Source organism: Phlebotomus papatasi, chromosome 1 (genome assembly GCF_024763615.1).
Source record: "Phlebotomus papatasi isolate M1 chromosome 1, Ppap_2.1, whole genome shotgun sequence".
Classification (NCBI taxonomy): Eukaryota; Metazoa; Arthropoda; class Insecta; order Diptera; family Psychodidae; genus Phlebotomus; species Phlebotomus papatasi.
In genome coordinates this window covers 77,062,141-77,080,303 of record NC_077222.1, presented here as the reverse complement: position 1 = coordinate 77,080,303, position 18,163 = coordinate 77,062,141, and the positions used below count along the sequence as shown (strand labels likewise).

At 32.7% G+C, this 18,163-nt stretch overlaps 5 protein-coding genes across 5 annotated transcripts in view; 1 reads left to right on the top strand and 4 right to left on the bottom strand.

The window, feature by feature from the left end:
* The window catches only part of LOC129804095 (protein PET100 homolog, mitochondrial), a 225,944-nt gene that overhangs the window by 102,667 nt on the left and 105,114 nt on the right, over positions 1-18,163 (top strand). The window lies entirely within an intron of this gene.
* On the bottom strand, positions 66-7,123 carry LOC129805915 (uncharacterized). Its single transcript, XM_055854208.1, has 7 exons — positions 6,540-7,123; positions 5,798-6,471; positions 5,543-5,728; positions 1,424-1,524; positions 933-1,370; positions 591-875; positions 66-520 (listed from the first exon to the last, which is right to left on the bottom strand). The coding sequence occupies exons 1-7, from the start codon at positions 6,896-6,898 to the stop codon at positions 116-118; spliced, it is 2,448 nt and encodes an 815-aa protein (XP_055710183.1). The 5' UTR covers positions 6,899-7,123; the 3' UTR covers positions 66-115.
* LOC129803968 (uncharacterized) lies at positions 10,159-11,725 on the bottom strand. The gene has a single exon (XM_055850874.1). The coding sequence runs from the start codon at positions 11,617-11,619 to the stop codon at positions 10,360-10,362; it is 1,260 nt and encodes a 419-aa protein (XP_055706849.1). The 5' UTR covers positions 11,620-11,725; the 3' UTR covers positions 10,159-10,359.
* LOC129804004 (uncharacterized) lies at positions 11,761-16,426 on the bottom strand. The gene is made up of 2 exons (XM_055850950.1): positions 14,657-16,426; positions 11,761-12,278 (listed from the first exon to the last, which is right to left on the bottom strand). Exons 1-2 carry the CDS (start codon positions 15,702-15,704, stop codon positions 12,088-12,090), a joined length of 1,239 nt encoding a protein of 412 aa, XP_055706925.1. The 5' UTR covers positions 15,705-16,426; the 3' UTR covers positions 11,761-12,087.
* LOC129805836 (uncharacterized) lies at positions 16,453-17,603 on the bottom strand. The gene is made up of 2 exons (XM_055854081.1): positions 16,865-17,603; positions 16,453-16,802 (listed from the first exon to the last, which is right to left on the bottom strand). The coding sequence occupies exons 1-2, from the start codon at positions 17,601-17,603 to the stop codon at positions 16,618-16,620; spliced, it is 924 nt and encodes a 307-aa protein (XP_055710056.1). The 3' UTR covers positions 16,453-16,617.

Below are 18,163 nucleotides of genomic sequence, written 5' to 3'. Positions count from 1 at the left end.
TACTTACAAGAGACAAACTTGTAAGCTGATAATAATGATTGAATAATATAGCCTATGCAATGGTCCAGTACATAAAAAAAAGAATTCTTATATTTTTAATTTTTTTTTGCAATGGTTATGCATCAAGAAATCCTTTTAGAATAAAATCTGCAAATAATCTCTTCATAACCCTTTGATATTCTGGAATGGTATAGAGTAGGGATCTGGCAGTTGCTGTGTCTTGCTGAGCAATTCTCTCTTGAAGTCTCTCACTGGCAAAAGGGATGAACTGATAGGGAAGGAAACTAATTGATACAAAAATTTCAATAAATCCATTTCGTAGGAGTTCCACATTGAGATCAAGCAAAGATGGTATTTGTCCCATAAATCCCATACGTTTAAGGGTTGTGACGAAGGTTCTGTGATAGCAACTGAGCATTCTCGCGCGACAATTTTGATTAGTTTCGCTGTCTGCTATCAGGTAGAAGGTGTAAATTAAATCAAGTGCCGGTGAGCACCAAACATTTGTTTGAAAGTCATGCTGTCCAGAGAGATAAAACAAAAATTATAAATTTTCTCATATTCACCGTGACTTGTACTCTGTCTCTCACCATTATGATATGCTTGATGGAATTATCAACGATTTTGCACATAAAATTCCGCATGTGAAAGTCACCATGATTGAGAACGTTGTAGTCAGAGTCTGTTTTGTAGAGATAACTTCTGGCGTCCATAAATCGAGCTTCTAATCCTCGAATTTTATCACAATGCACCTTCAATTCGGGCCACTTTAGGGCTTCCTTGATAAAATGTGTTAGACCTTCTGTGAAGAATTTTACACCCTGACTACCAAAGTTAAATACTCCATAGCGAAATTTTGAGAAATCCTTCTTTTCCTGCAACAAAAAAATTACTATTAAAAAAAAATCACTTGAATTTCCCTGAATAACTACCTCGACTGCCATAAAATAAGATGTTGCGTGAAAGTGGGCTAATTGCCGAAGAATCATTTCGGTATTGTTGACATCAAAGCGTTTTGTAACAGTTTCATATCCACTTTCAACCATATCCTCCATAATCAATACATCACATGGAGTGTTGATGTTTCTGTAAAGATTTGGTGCCAGCCTAGACTCTATGCCAGACACTTCTAAAAGTCGATGCATAATTGGTAGGATATTCAAATGCATGTCAACTTCTACGGACATAGATTTGGAATGTCTAACAACAAGGGAACTCTCCTGAGCCTCAACTTTGTCAGGTGAAAGCCTCTTGATGATCACTGAAATTGATTTTTCTTCTTTTTTGCTATTCGTATAAACAATACGTGAACGATAGACACCTTCAGTTGGAGATTCTTCATTCGGAATCGAAACAATCACTTCTTTGCCCTAAAAACAATTGTTTCAAACGTTTTTTTCATGTTAAAAAAATTAATCCTTACCTCAATGTTTTTGTCTTCCTTTAGCACTTTTGATAAAATGTCTTCAAATAAATTATAATCCATCCAAGGAGGAACTGAAATCATTTTGCTTAAACCTTTGTCTTCTTAAGTTAAGTTTTGTCTTCTTTCGACTCTCCACGTTTAAATGAGAACTTTGTAAATGAAGCATTCAAAATTTTTCTTGTTATTCATACCCAGTTGTTTTAATTCAGTATTTCCATTAACTATCTATCTTAATTGCAATCTAATGCTTATTATACCATTATCGATAATTAATTAAACTTGTTTAAACAACAGACTGATAAAAAAATGTAATACCGCAAGTGTAATTATTTATTTTTGCAAGTTGATGCTTTTATGATAAAGGTTTGGCGAATATTTAAAAAAAAAATCAATTGGCCGTTAAATAATTAGTTGTTTCCTCCCTAGCCTATCTATATAACTATATAAAAGTTAGAATTTAAATCATAGATGGCACTGAAAACAGCACCGATTTCCCCTGTGAAAAGGTCACGTAGAATGAGTGGATATGAGATAGTTCTTGTTAGATCGCGGATTGGCATAGATCCTTGGAAGGAACACATAGATTCCTGTGTAATCCTTGGTGACCAACGAGCTCGTTCCTTGCGACTGTCTTAAGGAATTAGTTCCTAGGGGAAAGCGCGCTATTTTCGGACAATTTAAGCTTCGAATAAATGAATTTGTTGGCCCATTATAATATTATATTTTAATAGCTAGTCCAATGCATCAAATTTATACACAGAAAAAAATATTTTGTAAAAATGTTCGTAAATGTTTGTGAATTCCTATGGGGGAGTTACGAAATGCTCGTGAATCGTATAACCCAAAAACAAGTTCGTAAAAGTTTGTACATTTTTCACAAACATTGTTCCTAACATGATCATTTGACGAACATTTTTTGTACTTTTACAAACATTTGTTCGTAAATGTTCGTAAACACACAAAAAATGTTCGTAAAATTTTGTCATTTGTTCGTAAATGTTCGTAAAATGTTCGACAGGAAAACAAACATTTACGAACAAATGACAAAATTTCACGAACATTTTTTGTGTGCTTACGAACATTTACGAACAAATGTTTGTAAAAGTACAAAAAATGTTCGTCAGGTGATCATGTTACGAACAATGTTTGGGAAAAAGTACAAACTTTTACGAACATGTTTGTTCGTACGCATCGTTTATGTCGTTTATGTCAACTGGTAGAGTACTCTCTGTATGATGCATGTGGCCTAAGTTAAAGTCTTCCTGTAGGTCACCCTTTCTAGCATTAAGTACACAGTAAAAAAATTTACAACCACTACGATTGGTAATTTTTGCACGAGCGCTATGGTTGTAAATTTTGTGTATTGGCAATGTTGTGTATTGGCAAAGTTGTGTATTTTCAATTTTATAAAATGGCTTCCTGTCTATAATTTTGATTGTAGAGCAATTTTGTTCGGTTTATTTGTATTATCTGTGATATGTCTCGGTATTAAGCTAAGAAAAAAAGAAAAAAAGAATAAAAAACGGAAAAAAATAAGAGAGTGTCTGAGACTTGAACCCATAATCTTTGCGTTGATGGTCTCGTGTTTTCTGCCTGCGCTACCGACTTGCTTACTTCTCTTCAGCAAATGTCCAAGAGTTGCATCGTCAATTTTTCTAATTTACATGACGCTTCCACTGTTTTCTGTTATTACATAATTATTACTCATTTTTCACGACTGAGGCACATTTTACGAATCCAATGAATGATTCCAGAAGACAATTAGACAGTTAAAAATGCAAAAACTGTCTAAAATCTTAGAAAAATTGCAATAGTAAACAATGAAATTTTGACAGTTCTCACACAAATTTTCCAATACACAAATTTCCTTACACAATACATAATTTTACTAGCATTATGTTAGTATCGTACCACCAATATGATAGTAATTTTAGAATTTACAACCATAGTGCTTGTGAATTTACACAACTTTTCAAATACACAACTTTATTTCTCACACAATTTTTTACTGTGTAGATAAATTTTATAAAGCAAAACATTCTATCCTGTTAGTATTTTGCTAATAGCTCTGTAATAATAGTAGCTCTGTAAGATATTTACTAAATTACTGAATGTCTCAAAATCGTAAATGTTTTCCAAATTTTTGTAGAATTTTAGAAAACCCCTAAATTCAATTTTCTAGCAAAAGTTGCTTTTGTAACTTGTTTAAATAGTACAAGATATTAATTTTAAAAAATTAGACTTTCCAAATACTAGGGGAAAGTTCTCTCCCTTCGAATGATCATACCTTCGAATAATGTGAATTTTTTTTTCGTAAGAGATTTACACTAAATTATCACGGAATTATCAACAATTGATGAAAAACCAACTAATATTTTATAGAAATGTGTAAGTCTCTTAGGGCAACTAAAAGAAAATTCACATTATTCGAAGGCATGAACGTTCAAAGGGAGAGTACTTTACCCTACGTACCTTTTCTCTAGTCAATAAAACACTAATTTAAATTTAATGATAAAAAATTTTAACTTCTTATTTTTGTTTGATATTCAATAAAAGAAAAATATTTGTATTTTTTTCAGTAATTGGTTCATTACCTTTATCGACGTTTCACAGTAGAGTGTGAAATGTAAAAAACTGCGAGGTAAATGTGCGAGTTTGGTAGGGTAAGTTTTTGAAAATGTTTTTAGTTTCTGTTTGGCAAATTTAATAATAGCGTGAATTCTGTTTTGGCTTTATATATAATTCTCTAGTGCATTCTGGAGTATTCTAAAAGTTTTTTACTGCTCGAACTCCACAGAGAGGGCGGTATATATATTCGTTCGATTATGAATTTCTTTTATATATATTTTGACTCCTTATTCCCCAAGGGGTCGCATTTTGGTAGAATTTTGGAAATCTAATTTTCGAGTTTTTTAACGTTACGCTGTTTGTCCGTCTGTCCCGCTCAGCTGTCGCCAACTCTAGTGGCCAAACGGTTAGAGATAAAGACATGGGACCTTCGGGGAACCCATAAGTCGACCCAAGGATCGTTAACGTGCCAAAACCAAAACCATGTTTTTGATATTGCTTGAAAAGGCGTCGTGCGTTTTTTTTTAATTTTTGAATATGTTTCACGAGGTTTTCTAAGCGGACATTTTGTCCTTATACGAAAATCCCGCTGAATCAACCCTAATATCGGGTTTTCAAAGTCAAATTTTCAAAAAGACTCTAGAGAGCGTATTTCTCATCCGAATGGTATCATGTTTGGGCTCGTTGGAAAAGTCTTGGAATTCTTGACAAGCCTGAACCGATTTCAATCGGTTACAAATGGAATAACCAATAAGATAACTAATTTTTATTTGAAATTCAATTATATTACTTCTAAGTTATTTTAGGCAATGTTTTGAGTGATTTATAAATCGGTTCAAAACGTTTGTGAACCGATAATAAACTGGTTATGAACTAATAAGGAATTTTTGTCCGAAAATCGATTTTAAAAATATTTTGAGGATTTTTGAGTGATTTATGAATCAGTTAAAATCGATGGAGAATCGGTAAACGATAAATAATAATGCAAAAGTACTTTTAGCCTCTAGGCCTAGGCTACGAGTTCGAGAACTTCGCAAATCCTGGGACGCTTTGCCACCCCTTCACTCAAAGAGTTAATGTTATTCATATTATTTTGTAATGAGACTTTTTTTATAAAAAGAAAGAAAATATGAAGAATATGGAAAATCCTCAACTTTAAATGGAATATGGAATGAACGTGCCCAATTGCGATACTTTTCCTTCTTCTGAATATAGTATGTAAATGATATGTAAGTGTGATATGTAAGTGATATGTAATGTCTTTTACATTTGGCGATAACTTGCGGATTTAGCAACATTATGCTATTTATCTTGGTTTTAACCGTTAATAAGTAGACAACTTTTACGAGGCTAAATTTTATTTTCAAGCTAATGCTAAGCATTACTTTTCATAACTATTGAACATTATTACATGATGTATTATAAAGCATCGAGTTTACTTTACATAACTCCTAATATCTTATCTAAGAAACTTTAGGGTGTGTTGGTCATAAAAAAAAGTTCGATAAGAGTGCATAAAAAATATTAAGAAATTGAAGGCAATTTTCTATAAAATTCCACTTTTGACAAATCTTGGTAGTAATTTTGCCAGATTTTCTACATGTTGCTGATCATCGAAAACTAAATCTCTGGCTTTTAGATTTTCTTCAGTGTCTTCGAAGTAGTATGAGGCTTCAGCATATTGTTTATGTGGTGTTGTCAATACTGGAACCATTCCCAACAGGGTCATTAAACCTGAAATACATAGTGAAAATCAAAGGTGTCAATGGTGATTTCTCATTTTTAATAGCAATTAGGACTTACCATGATCTCCTTTACTGACAACTTCATTTTGAATATCTGACAGAGTTGGTAGCTTTCCAATGTATCCCAATAGTTTTAGTGTTTTCTGCAATTCGTCATGGTAATGTGCAAGAAGATCGTCATAGTTGTTTAAGAGTAAATCAATTTCTACAGAGGTATAGAGGAAGAAATTTAAATCGATACCCGGTGATCCGTAGAAGCCTTCCTGAAAGTCCACCAGAAGAACATCATCCGTTCGATTTTCTTTCTCATTGTGTTTGAAAAGCATATTATTGCTCCACAGATCACCATGGTTGAGCACAGTGAAGCTCTTATCATCTCGGGTAAAAACTTTCATTAATTTTGGTACAAATTCACTTGTGAAGGCTGCCAATTTATTGGAGAAGTTCTTGAGTTCAGGTGCACCACGATTACGTTTCATGGCGGCTTGTAGCAAATTGCCGTAGATAAGGTGCAAATGTTGGGTATCTTCTGAGAAATTTGGTACATGATGTTTTTCAAATAATTCAGGAGACTTTTGGAATAAAACGGCTGTTGTTGCGTGCCATCGTGCCACTTTGTTCAATACCAAGTGACACTGATGATGATTGAGTTTCTTTGCTCTTCCCAGGAGACAGTAATTTTGTATTGTTAAATCTTCCATTGCCAGCAACTTTTCTTCAACGTAAAGTGCTCTATTAAATTTAATTAAAATGTCGAATTAGTTGTTGAAGGATTATAATTATTTCTTCAAGGAACTCACCTGGGTCCAAAAATTGTTGTATCACCTTTCTCCTTGAGCAATTCGTAGCATTTCTCCAAAATTGATCCATAAATAGTGGATTCTCTCGTGAAAATATTAAATTCGGCTGATACGGTATCAATTACATCTGCTTCAATTGGTGTTTTCAGTATAAATTGCAATTGTTGTTCTTGAGAAGAACTGTCTTTAGTGTATGCAACCTTAATACGAAATAGTGCACTTGTGAAGTTATCACCTTTATTCGTTGCATACTGAATGTCCAAATTATTAATTTTGCAGGAATTTTTAGTATAAGCATTCAGAATTTTTGTGCACAAATCTTTATTAACCCACTCGTAAATTGGATATTCTGGATTCATTTTTGCTCAAATATGGATTCTGACTGTTACTCCAAGACAAATTCACACAATACTGCTAATTCACCTGTTTCACAAAAATTTCTGACCAGACGAAATTGCAAAGATAAGCAACGAGAATGTGTTTTTGTACGAAGAACACAACAAGACTGAAAACGATATTTTTTAGTTTGTAATTTATGTCGTGCTTGGCTATTGAATGAAGACTGTCTGTATGGAGCATGAAACAGAGATATCGAACCTTTAGTGTGTGAGTTAGTGGAATTTATTTCACTGAAATAAGTGCAATTGACTAGACCCCAGTAGCAATTTGTTAGAAAATTGGAAATCTCACATAAAGAGTTTGTTAGTCACCTCGTGAAGTCCAAGCATTAGTCACTTAAAGCGGTGATAATTTTACTAATATTAATTTTAAATTTTTATCACACTTCTAATTTGCCTTATAATTTAAATAATACAAGAACTGCCCAACTCACAATAACTTTTGTTTTGTAAACATGTTTTTGACATTTCAATGAGAGTGAGTGAGATCTAGATCTAGTCATCTCGCTCACTCTCATAGAAAATTTAGAAAACATGTTTACAAACAAAAGTTATTGTGCGCTGGGCATAATGCTCTTTACACTTTATTTTCTAAATCCAAAAAAATATTTTTTTATACTGTCGGATGGGATTATAAGTTTGTTTTATATTAATAAATATATTTTTGTTATTATATGTGTTAGAATCCTGTAAAGACCCCTTTTCTAGACGTCTGATGTTTTTGCATCGAGAAGACATCAAATTTTACTCCGAAAAGAGTCTTCTACGAAGTACGAATTCTTCCCTTTAAGAGGCGTGTTCTTATCAATTATACCACAATTCTCTCTTAGAAATTTTGTTTCATTTTTTTTTGTAAACTAATTAGTAAATATTCCCTTAACATTACCAAACTCACCTCAACAGAGTTTTTGTTACAATTTCCAAGGATTTTTTAATTTAATTTGCAGGTTAAGTTAAGTAGCTACTCTCTGACCTCAATTTTACGTAAATTTTACTTGAAATAATTACATTACATTGTCCAAAAAATAACATTAGAACTTGAAGAACTATCTTCGTTACCATACTACAGAATTTTACATTCAAATTCAGTTCAAATGTATTCAAATTTCCAATTTTTCGCAAAAACTTAAAAATGGAATATTTAGTGATAAAAGGTTGAGTTTAACCACAAAAAATGATTAATTAAATAGATTACAATAGCATTAATATGATTGCTTTTAAGAAAATAAATAACGTTGATCAAATTTATGAACAAAAAAATTATAAGCAATAAATTATTATCGGGTAGGGTGAAGTGTATAATTTGGAATTAGTTTTACAAGTTGGACAATTCGGCCGTACAAGTTGGACATGGCTTTTTTTCTTGATAAAAATAGTACAAAATTTGTTTTAAAGCACAAGGAACCAAATTATAAAATTAAAGCATTAAAAATATACAAATAAAAATGAAGTACTAAATTTATCAAGACAAAAAGCCCTGTCCAAATTGTACCATTGCATTGTCCAACTTGTACCACTGTCCAACTTATACCACTTTACCCTATTACTTTCCTACAATCATTCGGGTAATTTTTGCGCCACAATTTTCCCGCGAGTTTTTTATTTGTGATTAAATTGTAATAATAATTGTGATTTGATTGCTCATTTGACAATCCGCAGTCCATCGTAACATTGAGCAATTCTAGCAGATATGTCCTGACTGAATGAACAATTTCGAGTAGTTCTAGATCTTATAATGAGATTTTTTTTAATATTAATGTGAAATTTAATAATTTGATAATTTCTTTGTAACTGTGTTATCACACAAGGATTTTTCACATTTTAATATTAAATTGAATCGAGCATTAAGATTTCTAGAAGTTCTTGAAATTTATCACAGCTCTGAACCATTTTGCGAGAAATTTGCTCAATTCAAATTGTGTACGGGATTTTTGATTATGAATGACTTTTGAAAAATATATAATATAACTTAAAACGTCTCTTATAAAACACTTATCTGATATGAATAAGAATTACCAAAACCAAAAGACAGCATTATAGGCAAAGGAATGGCTCCTGGAAGCGACAAAAAATTTCTTCCGCATGGTTTTTTGAACTTGCGAATTGCTCTTGATCCGTTACTAGGACCGCATTTTACAGCTCGAACTGGAAGAGAAAGCAGTTATATAATCTACTCTTTTTCCAACTCGTGAAAGAGCTAGAGGCCAAATGGTAAGAGATATCGACTTCCGGTCTTCGACGACCCCCATTCTCAGAAGTCAACATTGTCTAGGATAGTCTTTCTTTATTTCCCCCTACCCACTCCAGCCCCTCCAAAATTAAAACCTAAATGAAAAAAACCAAAATGTCTTTTTTGGTTTTTTTCGAAAACGGCTCGTAAGATGTCTTTCATTTTCGAATATGTTTTAGAAGTAGTCAAGGTAAATATTAGATACCTATGTTCAAAAATCGTTTCGATATCGAATTGTCGAAGATAAAACTTTAACCTCTTTAAAGTATCTTTTTTCAATCAAATTGGATAAATTTGGATTTTTTTGAAAGATATTGAAATTTCCAACCCGACTGCATCGGACTTAATCGGTAATGAGTCGGCATAGTTACCCGTAATTGATTTACTTTTCTAGGATTTTTTTTATTTGTTCGAGAGCTTGTTACTCATGCTAAAATATTCTAAAATCTAATTAAGCAATTTCTTATTTCGGAATGATTTTTAAATTTTATTAATCAATTTAATCAATAGTGAAGCAGGTGTGTACCCAAAAAGCATACGAAAAGTTAATAGACGGACAACTCTTTCTCGTGTGTCCGAGCATTCCGCAAAGCTGGGACGCTTTACCATCTCTTTTAACAGACTTAACACTATGTAATAATCCTATGCTAAATAGAAAAGAAAAAATATGATCTTGATAAAATTTCGTGTAACTTTTACCTTTTTATAACGTAAAATTTATTCCCTACGTCGAAATTATTATAGAACGTGTGAGAACATTAAAATTAATCTCTATGAAGATATGAGACATTAGGGGGAAAAATACAAAAAATAGTATATTTTGCTACTTGGGTACAAAATGAGAAAGTTAGATCCGTCCCTGATATGAGTGGGAAATTGACTCAGAACTGATAATTGTTTGATAATAAAAATCACCGAGATATAAGTATTACTGAGTAAATACGATTACCTTAAATTCAAAAAGAAAAAAAACGCACCATAGGGTGTTGAATTGATAGGGTGAGAATTTTAATTTTCATTTATTTATTTATTTATTTTCTAAATAGTCCACAACCCATGATAAACTCAGGAATTCTGCAAAAATCAGTAGAAAATTTGATATAACTTTGATGATGCAATTGAATTCAATTGAACTCTTGTGATCTCGTCATAGAGCCCAAATTAAATTGGTAATAATTGCTTCGTAGTGTGTTCAACAATCAAGCAGACCTCTGTGATCCAATCGAGGGAGTAGGTGTCGTATGGCACAGTGAACCTTTTCATTCTTGTACACATTCTCTTTGAACTGAAGTGATCTGCTGTCCAAGCCAATAATTGCATTGAAATCCGCATCAGCGGCTGCTTCACCATCCACAATCATCACTGGTTGACTTAAAAGACCGTAAATTAGACGACCGAATTCATTTTTCAGCATAGATATTTGAAATTGATGAAGTGTTGGAATTTTCTCGCCCAAACCTAATTTCTGAAGCGTATCACTAAGATGTTTGTGATAGAATTGCACCAATTCATCAATTGAGGTTTGTCTTAGATCTTCAATGAGTGAAGTGTTGAAGAAGTAGTGAAGATCAACTGTTGCAGGTGCCCAACACATAAATTGGTAATCAACTATTTGCACGTCAATTGGTTGCTCCTGATTATTGTACTTGAACATTACGTTGTTAGTCCATAGATCACCGTGTATCAAAACATTAAGGTCATCGTCTTTCGGGTCATACATCTGTCGTGCTCTTTCCTCGAGATGTGGTCTAAGTTTTCTCAATTTATCAGCATAGTACTCGTAACCCTTCCACTTTGATATACAATTAATGAGGGCATCGAGATTGGTGAGGAAATATGAGGAGACTCCTGAAGTTTTCCGGTTGAACATGCCTGTTTGAAACTTCTTCAAATTATAGGTGGATTTAGCTTCAACAGCTACAGATGCTGCATGAAGTCGTGCAAGCTTCATAAGGACTAATTCTGCATGATAACGATCCAACCTGACTCTCCTATCAACCATTTTGAAACCCCTAGCACTGAGATCCTCAAACACGATAATGCTATTATCATAGTCACAGTAAATGGATTTGGGTGAAATTTGGGAATGATCATCAATAGTGCGCAATAATCTCTGATATTCTGGTAGAATTTGATCATACATCTCCATTTCTTGCTTGAAAATATTGTACTCGCTCAAAATATCGTTAGCAAGTTGGTTATCCTCGTACGTTGTTTTGATGATCATGGAATACCTTCTTTTATTTCGGTTTAGAGTACTATTGAATTGTCCACGATAGAGTGTACTTGCATAATTTTCCCCTTTTCCTCCCACAAATTCCAGCTGAAGAGAATCCACGAAAATACCATCTTCCTTCTTCCGCTTCCGAAGAATATTCTCAAAAAATGGTTGATTCAGCCAATTTGGTATATCACTATCTTCACAAGCCACTGTCTTAATATCCACAGGCATTGTGCACACTCTTGCAAGTTACTTGAACAAAAGCTCAAATGATATGGAGAGAAAGTGTCAGAAAATCATCTCTATTTATAGGAGTCTCTTACATTGCGACTAATATCGTAAAATATAGTCAGAAAATGAGAGTCACCAAACTAGTCAAAAAAATTCTATATTCATTGTGATTATCTCCCATAACTGGAGAAAATTTATTCTAGTACAAACATTGATCCAATGAACCAATTGTCTAAGTTCTATATATACAACCCATCCATTATCTCGTCTATCCAGGAGAAATTGCAAATGAACAACAATTGCAGCTTATTTGCATTGCACTTGATGAAACTCACCCTCCAAGGTTAAATTTTCATGTCATTCAAACAAAAAAAGAAATACAAATTTAACTAGAGATTCTATACGCTAACATGAAAAATTTATTACTTTAGGCTTAGTAAATATTTGTTTCGGATTTTATTTATTTTTTTAATCTAAAATTCCACGTTGATCTAGATATGGAAGCAGGTACTTCAATGCTATCTGGGTTTTAGGATTACGATAGAGATTTCTCTTAAATTGCAATGATGCATCTGAATCCGATAGCATAGTGTCCATGTCAGCATTGGTAGAATCTTCAACAAGCATAATCGGCTGCATCATGACTCCAGCAAGAAAAGCTAGAAAAGAAAGCAATTGTGAAACTTCTTAAGTAATTGATAATGAGATTTTGTATGTCCAAACTGACTGAATGACTAAAATGTATTTTTAATAGAAAAAAAATAATAATCGATCAGATAAAATTCACTAAAGATGGAAAAGATAAAAGCTCGAAGATTTTCGGTTTTGGGTTTATACGGGAAACCCAGGCTTAATTAGAAACGAGTATATTCTAAGTAATTTGAAAATGATTATTGAACAAAGTCTGTATTGCGTGTTACGATTTTATCAGTTTAGTTTAGTTTTCACTTCATTTCGCCTTTTTACTGCCCATCCCATGCGTTGATTCTAACCTATTCGGTGTGAAAACGATAGAAAATCTCTTCACTGATTGGTTGTCATTGTAATTAGAATTTTTTATAGAAGTTATTAAAGTGTTTATAAATTTTAGATTTTTCTATGCAATCCCTGAATTTGAAAAAAAAATTAAAAAAAAAAACGTTTCTATTTCTTGTTCATTCGAATTTCAGAGTATTTCGAATGTCAACACTGAGAAAAAAAGAGGGTGCGATTAACTTTTTTTCCTCAGAACTTTAACACTTTTTAGGTGTAAAACCATATCAACATTTTTTAATGCTAAATTTACACCTTTTTAAGGGTAAAATTAACATAAAAAGGGTAACTTTAACCGCTAATACACCTAAAAAGGGTAATATTTACACCGATATCGGATCAACACTGCAGGGTAAAATTAACATTTCCGGAATGTTATTTTAACTTTTTCGGATTTCTCTCAGTGAAGATACAGCGTATTATATGCTTACTAGGGAGTTACCCAAAAAGTAAAATAGCTGCCTTTTAGAATAAATACTGACAAGTGTATCAATGCACATTTTAAAAGGCTCATAATCAGAATTTTGAATTGAAAGTCCTATAGAAGCTTTAAAGTTTCTTAAGAGTAGGTATGCCACTTTACTTTTAGTATAGTCTCAGTGACGGAACCAAGAGCGCTATAAGTGGATTATAAGAATTTTTGTTCTATAACGTCTTACTTAAAGAATTCACAAGATTATATAATATTAAGAAAGAAGTCTTTTTGGGAAAACCCCATGTAGTCACAGGACTCAGGCCGATGTTCAAGAATATTTCGACTTGTCAGAATATAAATCGAATAAGTAATTTTTTTTTGCAAAATTCGTTTTTTTCGCTTTTCGGGTATTCCTTGACACCCCTTATCTTCCCTGTAAATATTATACCGATTAATAATTGTCAATTATGCTCGACATAATTGTCAATTATGTGGAGCAAAGAGCCCCTAATCAAATATCCTAAACTTTCAGTGTGTGTGCTGATCCTTTACCGCCTAATTTTAGGTCTTATCTCTGATTGAATAATATGGAAAGGGCTCTTGAATAAAAAATCTGTGTCAGTTTTCATATAAAATAATTTTCCTCAAATTCAATAAAATGAGTGTAACCGGCACCGGTTTCTTTTAATTTTCTTTTTTTTTAATTGATAGCTCGTTATCAAAAAGTTGTCCAATTGCGTTGCACCAAAAAATCGTAAAAGATATTATTTTCCTTTTGTAGATGAATATTTTTTATAGTGGCCCTCGGTGGTTGAACATCTAAAAAGAAAGTTCAAGATTCAAGATGTACACTAAAAGAAACCCTCAGATTCGAGCTTATCACTGATCATATAAATTTATTATTACACTCCGTACCACCGTACTTCATCACTAAACACTATCTACTCCAATTCTTAGCTAAAAAGATTTGAAGAACAATTAAAAATACATGCATTGAGGAAACTCGATTACATTTCACTAAACTTTCATTTCTTCCTTAAAAAATATTCTAGCACATCCTCTCCGTAGTATTAGTCTGAGTGCCCTATATATTTTCGAGGATCAGCTCGAGTCTAGGTAGGGCTTATAGCAGTCTCTCAAGAAGCTAATCAATTAAATTCACAGTATTTCTGTTTTATTTGTAATTTTCATTTCCCTAAATTACATTGTGATAAGGCTTCAAAATTATATGAAAAAAGCCCTATTTCAAACCCACTTCCCCTTACAACTGTGGACAGATCAAATATAAGTGTTTTTTCAAAGGGAAAGCAACTCGCGAAATATTCAATCTACATAAAAGATTGAATATTTCAAATATTTATTAAAAAGTAGGTGAGTTTGTTAAGAACCTCACCTAATATTCAATTATTTTCTTCTTCCCATATAAAATTGTGAATATTTTGTGATTATTGATTCTACGATATCTAATTTTGACCAGTTGCTCCCCTTTATTTTTTTTCTTCACAAACTTAAATTTCACTAAATTTCACTGATATTTTTTTTGGTTATCAAAGCAAAATAAAATAATTAATATTATGAATTATTACTTACCCATAAATTCTTTTTCCAAGATCATAATTTGCATTTCTCGAAGAGTTGGTATTTTCTTTTTAGTGTTGAGTTTCTTGAGTAAAGTACTTAAGTGCATATGATAGTGCTGAATAATTTCGGCTAATTTTGTCTGGCGTATGTCTTCTTTGAGTGAATTGTGAGAAAAGTAGAGAATATCAACAGCTGGTGAAGTCCAGGTTGAAAATTGTAAATCGACAAAAAGTAAATCATTTGCTTGTTTTTTGTCATCGAACGTAAACATAATGTTATTTGTCCACAAATCACCGTGAATGAGAACATTCATAAAGTCTTTCGATGGGTCATAAACTTGGGAAGCGCGTTCATTGAGTTCATTGCGAATTTTTAGTAATTTTGGTTGATACTGTTTGTAATTGTCCCATTTGGATACCTCTTCAATGCATATATCCAGATGTGAGAGAAAGAAATCGAGAAAAGCCGTAACTTTTCGATTAAATATGCCCATGTTGAAATGTGAAAAGAATCCCGGTTTTCTTTCTTCGAGAATTGCTGTTGCTGCATGCATTTTGGCTAATTTCTCCATGACCATTTTTGCCTGAACTATGTCCAATCTCTCTCGACGATCGATATTTCTGAAGCCACGTAGGGCTAAATCTTCAAAAACGAGCACTTCCTTTTCGTAGTCATGATGGATGGCTTTGGGAAAGAGTTGGGTAGTATCTCCAATGGATTTTAGAATTTTTCCAATTTCCACACTCACTTTCTCATACATTTCGATTTCTCTCTTGTAAATTCCGTACATGGCAAACATACCACTCTTTGCGGGATCTTCATAGACACTTTTAACAACATAGGAACATTTAAGAATATTTGGTGATTTGGACGATTTCACTTCAACGGCTGCCCTCCACATAACACTAGCATAATGTTCACCTTTTCCTGTAACATCTGATGTTTTTACTGATATCACTTTTAAATTGATATCATTTTCGTGCTTTTTGAGCATATCCTCAAAGAACTTTGCATTAAGCCAAGTTGGAATAGATTCTTGAACACTACTTTCAGGCATTTTTTTTTCTATTCTTTCCAAAAAACGACAAATTTACAAATTGACGATGGAAGATTTTGATGAGACCTTAAGATGAGCACACCAAGAAAAATAAGTAACAACTGAAAAGTCTCTCCAGATCTGAAATATATTTATATCATTTTTAATACATAGCGTGCTACACTTAAGAGAAAACATTCACAGTAGCGAATTGGAAAAAATTTTCACACAAAACAGTTGATTACCTACAGTTGTTGATGAATGCGAAAATTACCGCATAATCTTTTTTCACTACTAATTTTGTAAGAACAATGGAAAAAAATGTCTTTGCCTAAGTAAGTATCTGTTCAACCTGTTCTCTTTTCACTATTACTTGGCACTTTTGTTAAAGAGTTGATTATAATATGAATGTTGATTTTATCTAAATTACATAAGTGATGTGCTTATCAGAGTGACTTGATTTATCACCAAACATAGAATACCACTATTTTAGTTTATTGGGATACTTGTTCGTAATGCAAAGTAATGTTGTGTTCTAGGCGAAAATAAACTGTCTAAAATTTCAAACTATTAATGTCTGTTATTAAGAAAAATATAGAGAATAACAGGATATCTAGGACATGCAATCGCTCAAGTAGCAGAGAAGTAAAGAACTAGCTCAAAATTGCATGAGTCTCGTGTTTAAATCTACTTTAAATCACTAGTAGTATTAAAAATAACATATCCAATTAACCTCACTCACTTAATTCTATATGGGATCCACCCCTGTGTAAGGGAAAAAAAATAATAAAAACACATAATCTAGAACGTTCGTTTGCAAGAAAACCTAGTTCCTATATTGGATGTTGTAACTGTAACCGTAATTATACAAAACATTAAATTCATCTTGATAAAAATGCGTATCTTATCTCTTAAACGTATTAACAGTAGTAAATTATTCAAGAATTCCCTGCTTCTCTAGGTAAGGGAGTAAATATTTAATTGCTCGTTGAACTTTTGGTTGTCTGTATAATGTAGATACTTTTTCTCTGTGATGTTCTATATCACGTGAAGGTTTCATGGGCATAATTCTATCATCTACAATCATTGTCGGTTGTACAAGAAGTCCAGTAAAAAAGCCTGCAAAAAAAAGAAAAGTATATTTTGTATATTCCGAATACTATAAATTTGGCAAATATTACTAATGAAACGTTTTTCTTGGAGCATATTCTGTAGCTCAGCCAATGATGGTACTGATTGAATTGTCGCAAATTTGCTCAAAATTTGGAATAATTCAGTATGATAAAAGTACACCAAGTGATCTATCTTTGTTTGTCGAATATCTTCCTGTAGGGAAGTGTGGAAAAAGTAGAGTAAATCAACGGCTGGTGATGTCCAGCAGGAAAATTGGAGATCAACTAAAAGAACATCAATCGGTTCATTTTTTGAATTGTACTTGAATAGAACATTATTTGTCCAGAGATCTCCATGAATTAGGACATTCATAAAACGTTCAGAAGGTTTGTAAGCATCAATTCCTCTCTGGGAAAAATCCTTACGAATTTTCTTTAACTTTAATGCATATTTTTCAAATTTATCCCATTTGTCAATTTCCTCAATCAATGCATCTAAATTAGTTAGAAATATTCTACTGATACCAGAATTGGACTGACTTAAGAGTCCACCTGAAAAATTATCAGCAATATCCGGATCTGATTGACCAAGAACAACTGAAGCTGCATGCATTCTTGCCAATTTACTCAGGACCATTTCAGCATGAGGTAGATCAAGTCTCGTAGTTCGATCGACAATTCTATAACCTCGTGGAACTAAGTCCTGAAATATAATTGCTTCCCTCTCATGGTCACAAGCAATCGCCACGGGAAAAAGGTGTGAATTATCACCAATGATTGATAGGGTCTTGATTATTTCTCCCCGCATTTTTTCATTCATTATCACTTCACGCTGGAAAAGTCCCTCAAAGTTGAAGAGAATCCACTGTGATGAAGATTTATTCACAGCAATTTTCACAATATACGATCCTTTAATCACTGCATGAGACCTTGTTAATACATACTCCACATTGATCCTCCACATTAAATTGGGAAATTGTTCTCCCCTATTACCACTGATTTGGACACATTGAAAGGATTTTACATTCAAAGAATCGTTATTTTTATATTTTCTCAACACTTTCTGGATGTATTCTTTCGTGAGCCAATGAGGTATTGAGGATTCTGAAGTTGATAGATCCATTTTGTCGCATAGGAAGTCACAAACTAACTTGATAAAATTCTTAACTCGACCATTCCTTTTATAATCTGAGAAAAATCAATAAAGAAGGCATGAAATTTATTATTAAAAAAAAGGATTGAAAACAAGCTAAGGATAAGCTATGGTGTGTTCGTATATGGGCGTAATAAAACAGCAAAAAGGGTTGATTAAAACTGTTGCCCTTGTTAAAGGGAAGTGGGGCAACTTTGAGGTACGGGGCTACATTG